General features: G+C 53.8%; 1 protein-coding gene across 1 annotated transcript in view; it reads left to right on the top strand.

Annotated features, from left to right (window-relative positions):
• The window catches only part of GPR144 (G protein-coupled receptor 144), a gene marked incomplete at its 3' end in the record, with an annotated part of 22,225 nt that extends 17,762 nt beyond the window's left edge, over nt 1-4,463 (top strand). Inside the window, exons 20-24 of the mRNA XM_008936323.1 lie at nt 1,307-1,348; nt 1,548-1,601; nt 1,934-2,075; nt 2,641-2,699; nt 4,433-4,463. Of these exons, the coding sequence (XP_008934571.1) occupies nt 1,307-1,348; nt 1,548-1,601; nt 1,934-2,075; nt 2,641-2,699; nt 4,433-4,463 (328 nt within the window). The remainder of the gene's footprint in view (nt 1-1,306; nt 1,349-1,547; nt 1,602-1,933; nt 2,076-2,640; nt 2,700-4,432) is intronic.
• Between the last annotated feature and the right edge of the window lie 205 nt (nt 4,464-4,668).

Below are 4,668 nucleotides of genomic sequence, written 5' to 3'. Positions count from 1 at the left end.
CTGTCTTGTGGCCCCCTGCTGCCTGCCCCACGGTGAGCGGGGAGCCATGGGGCTGGTCACCATGGGTGCTGCCAGGAGGTGGCACATGGGCCGGGCAGGGGCCGGGCAGGAGCCTTCTCCCCCAGAGCTGTGGCTCTGCTTCCGCCCGCCGCTGCAGCTGGGCCTCCTCTCCTTCCCTGCTCTCCTCCCAGCTGACCTCGCCGCCCCCCTCCCCGCGCTCATCCAGAATGATTATTTCAAGGAAGACCTGCCTTGGCAGCGTGACCAGAAATCTGGTCTGGGGGAGTGACCAGCATTGCTGGCTGAAGGACAGGTCATGGCACGGCGCCAGGGTACTGCTACCACTCCTTGCCAGGAGCGCGCAGATGAGGCCGGGCTGCATTGCTCTCCTGGCTGCAGCTGATTTATCTAGCTGCGATAACAAACACCCCCCAGATACGACATAAATCTGGTGGGCCAGATAGGGCTGCCTTAAGGCCAAAATCATAGGTCTGGAGTGGTAATTAGCCCCAGGCTGTGGCCTCCAGGCAGTGGGTGCTCCAGCCCTGCCCCGGGCACTTTCTCTGAGCACGTCCCGCGGTGCCCCTGGGCACGTCGCTGTGCCCAAGAGTTTGGCCCTGGCAGAGCTTGTCATTGCCCACGGGCCCAATGGCACTGCTCAGCAAGCAGGGAGAGGGTGGCCCAGACTGTGCTGCAGGAGCCCTGGCAAGAAGGACTGTCCAGACTAGGGCTGAGCAAAGCCTCTGGGTGTGTACCCCCTGAATTTTGGCCGGAGGGTCCTGTTAATGTGGAAATCTGTCACTGCGTGGGGCAGAGGAACTGTCCCCAGCATCATGCTGCACTTGGGGTTAGTGTTCTGTGAGAAAGGAGGTCTGCTTCCCACATTTTGGTTCTTCCAGCAGTTAATTCCTGGTGGTTTCTGCTTTTGAGATCTGAAGGAGGTGTCTCCTGGGAGATTTTGTGTGCACGAGTGAATGGGAGTGTGGGAGAGCTTTAGGCTCAGGAGGCCAAGTGCCCAGTAGGAGATGCCCACTCCCCCCAGATGAAATTGGAAGGGCGAAGGAAGAGGGACTGGGGCAGGGACCATCTCTCCTTTGCACTCTCTGTGAAGTGCCTGTTCTCATGTCATCTTAAGGAAGGAACTTCCTGCCCAGCCATCCCTGGCTGTGCCATGCCCAACATCTGTGCCCCTTCACCTTAGTCTGGTCTTCACCAATTCTAGTGCTCATCAAACTCATTCCTCCCATGCAGAGTGGCACAAACCAGCTGTACATCTCCAACCCTTCCTGTTCTCTCTCCTTTTCAGGGCCTGTACATATTCCTGGTCTATGCAATCTACAACAGTGAGGTAAGAGGTGCCCCTGGCAGGGGCTCAGGCACTCAGTACAACTGTTAATTAGCTGTCAAGGGAGTAGCTGGGGTTCTGGTTGTTACAACAGGCAGCAGAGCCCCAACTGTGCTTCTGCTTTTTCTCCATGACTTGCTGGAGGATCTGTTGTTCTGCCAGAGCTACTCTGGCCCTCTCTAATGTCCTTGCTCTGCTCTAGGTGAGGAATGCCATCCAGAGGATGAAGGACAAGAAGAAAGCACTGTCATTCACAGTAAGTTGCAAGGAATTCCTCCTGCCCTCTTCATTCATCATGCACTCACCAGAGGAGGGCCCTAGATATACGTTTGGACTCATTTGAGGAGGTGATGTTGGAAAGAAGTCTTATTTTTCTTGTCTTACATAAGGAGAATGGCAGAGGCTATTTCCTTTTATTTTTTCCCAGTCCTGTTGGACAAGACAGAACGAAAGATCTACCCTGATTGGGCAGCAACCTGCTCTGCCAGGGTGGGGTGGGAGTCAAAGTCACAGGGCCCACAGTGGAGATGAAATCAATCTTTACAGCTGGACCTGGACCTGTCCTGTGTCTCTTCCCTGTCACTACAGAACTGCTCTCATCCCATCAACTACCTATCAAGTCCGAGGAACACGGCCTCCTGGGAGACAGGGACACAGAGCCCTTCTGCAGCTGGGAGTGCCTTGTGCCCTGTGCAGAAAGACCCTCCGGTGAAGAACATCACCAGCAAAGGTAAAGAGGGTTGTCGTTGCTGTTGGCCCAGGCTGCATGATGAGACCGTGGTAAAATGTTATTCCTGAGGTCTTGAATTCTAGAGTATGTTCTTTTGGCACTGCATTAACCCATTTGCATATTGTGCCTATGTGAGCACCTGGGATCTGGTGCTGCAAGTGCAGCACAGGATGCAGAATTCCCAGGGGAGGCAAGGACTGTGTGCCTGTGGATCACAGAGGGGTCAGGATCATCCCTGCAGGATGGCTGGGCATGGGCAAGGGCTTCTCATTACTGTGTTGTGCAGCACTGCATTCTCTTAAGGCCAGAATCCATATTTGTGGCTTAAAATTAGTTTTCTGGAGAATGGGAAGCAAAGGTGACAGTAGGAAATGGGAGTTTTAACTTCTGGGGAAAAAAGGTGTTGCAAGTTCCAAACAGTTTGTGGGTGCAATTGTGCAGGTAAGCTGTGTGGACCCTGTGCTTCAGTGGGAGACACAGGGGACCCAGAGCACCGAGTTCTTGGCAAAACAGGAATATTTCTATTCTCTAGTCTCTGAACTCATTGTGCTGCTTCGCCCTGTAGGAAATTTTGGAGCCAAAATTCCCATGGGGATTTCATCAATTATGTCACCCGAGAGACCGGTACGTGATGTCCTCTGTTACTCTTCCACCCTCACCCACCCACCGAGCGTGGTGGTCACGTAGGAGCCACGTCTGATGGTTCCAGTGGGGAGCTGGGACTCGGGACAGCTGATGGTGTTACCAGCTCTGGCACAAATTCAGTGCTGTATGTGAAGTGAGTCCCAGCAGCTGTCTGATTCAGCACCCTTTGCACAGACAGAGGGACACATCAGTCCCCTGTCCCAGGGCCCTGTTCCCAGGGGCTTGCTGTCCCTGCAGTGGGTGAGCTGCGTCCTTCCAGGCAGGGCTGGCTGGGTCGTGCTGCCTGCAGGAGAGAGTCTGATGTAAAGCTCAGCGAGGCATGGCCTAAAGCAGGGAACAATTTAAATTTGACTACTCTGATACCACTTCCATCTCCCACTATTGAAATGATCATCAGTCCTTGTGCACTTGATACACAAGTGCTGTAATTTCCTCAGAATAAAATCCAACACTACTTTCATGAGTCTCTCACTGAAGGATCTCTCTCCCTCTCTAATATTTATCCTTTGAAAACCTGTGTCACATAGACAGCTCTTATTTATCCAATAGATAATACTTCTATAGCTGGCATATCGCTTTGAAGCCACTCCATAAAATCCATATTTCCATCTCCCCTGATTTATGCTGTGCCCAGCGCCGGCCCCCGCGTGCTGAACGCCGACCAGGATTCATTCCGGGTGATGCTCTTCTCAGCCAGCCAGGTGTAAGCCAGGACCACGCTGAACTCTGGCACCAGATACACGGTGTGGGCCACAGGGATTAGCCCAGGAGTTTCCTGAGGCAGGGAGCATGAGGAGGCAGCAGATCTCCTAAATGCCAAGGCCGTGGCATTTCCTAGCAGGCAAAGGCAGAAAGCACTTTCCTCCCTGTGAGGGTCACCGAGGACTTTGCTCTATCTTTGCTGCTGGAGTGCTGCATTTCAATTTCCTTTCTGACTAAGGTGGATGCAGCAAAAGGCGAGGCCAGCGCCGGTGCCTGCCCGGGGGGAGGGCCCTGCCCCACTGACGGGTGCTCGTCAGCCGGCCGGGGGTCCAGCCCAGCCCCACCTCGGTGGTCGCTCCCCTGGGCTGGAGGTGCTGCCTTCTGTGCTCCTCAGTGATGGAACTCAGGGCTGTTTCCCTGCTCCCTGGCAGAGTGAGTCACGGCACTCGCTGGAGAAGCGCTGAATTAAGAATGTCACTGGCAGCTGCACAATAGTTTGGATGAAGAGAAGATGCTACTTAAAAACGTTTGAAAATACTTAAACTGACAAAACACTGAGCGAGTGAAGATACAAACACAGACAAGATGTTCTTTGTGTTTCAGCTTTTTAAAATGTTGTTTGGTGTTATTGCTGTTGGTTTGGGGGCAGGAATTTCACACCTCGCAGCACGTTACCCATCACTTGAGCACAGGGTGCAGGCTCGTGTGTGCTCTTTCCACTGCAGCACTGGGAAAGAAAATTCTCTCTTCTCCTTTCCTGGATTCTCCTGGGGTCTCCAGCACAGTGTCCAACCATCGGGTCATGCTGGGGCTGGAGGGGACCTGGAGCAGGTGGCAGCTCAGCTGTGTCCAGGGGGGTCTGCAGGGTGCCTGTCCCTCGGGGCTGGGAGGAAGGCTGGGTGGGAGGGAGAGCGTGGTGCTGGGGAAGCCCTGCCTGGCCCCCCAGGACTGCCAGCAGCAGAGCAGTCAGACCTGGCCCTTCTGCTAACAGATGTTCTCCCCTCTTTCAGGCTGTAGAGCTGACCGCATTCAAATCCTCAGGTAACACTTGCCTACATCATTTTCTTTAGTTTTTGTTAATTTTTGTTACTGCCAATACTGGTTTCTGTGGTTGCATGGTGGAGTGGTGCCCAGAGGGCGAGTGGTTTTTGCTCAGGCTTTTGGAAGCAATTTATTTCCCAAGTGTGGTGGTGGGTGTAGCTGTGGCCAGGCTGTTGGGAGATCTGTGTCCCCCTGAACAGGTGAG

Source organism: Merops nubicus, unplaced genomic scaffold, assembly GCF_000691845.1.
Source record: "Merops nubicus isolate BGI_N331 unplaced genomic scaffold, ASM69184v1 scaffold36162, whole genome shotgun sequence".
Lineage (NCBI taxonomy): Eukaryota > Metazoa > Chordata > Aves > Coraciiformes > Meropidae > Merops > Merops nubicus.
The sequence above is the reverse complement of the archived record's forward strand: the minus strand, read 5'-3'. Positions and strand labels throughout refer to the sequence as shown.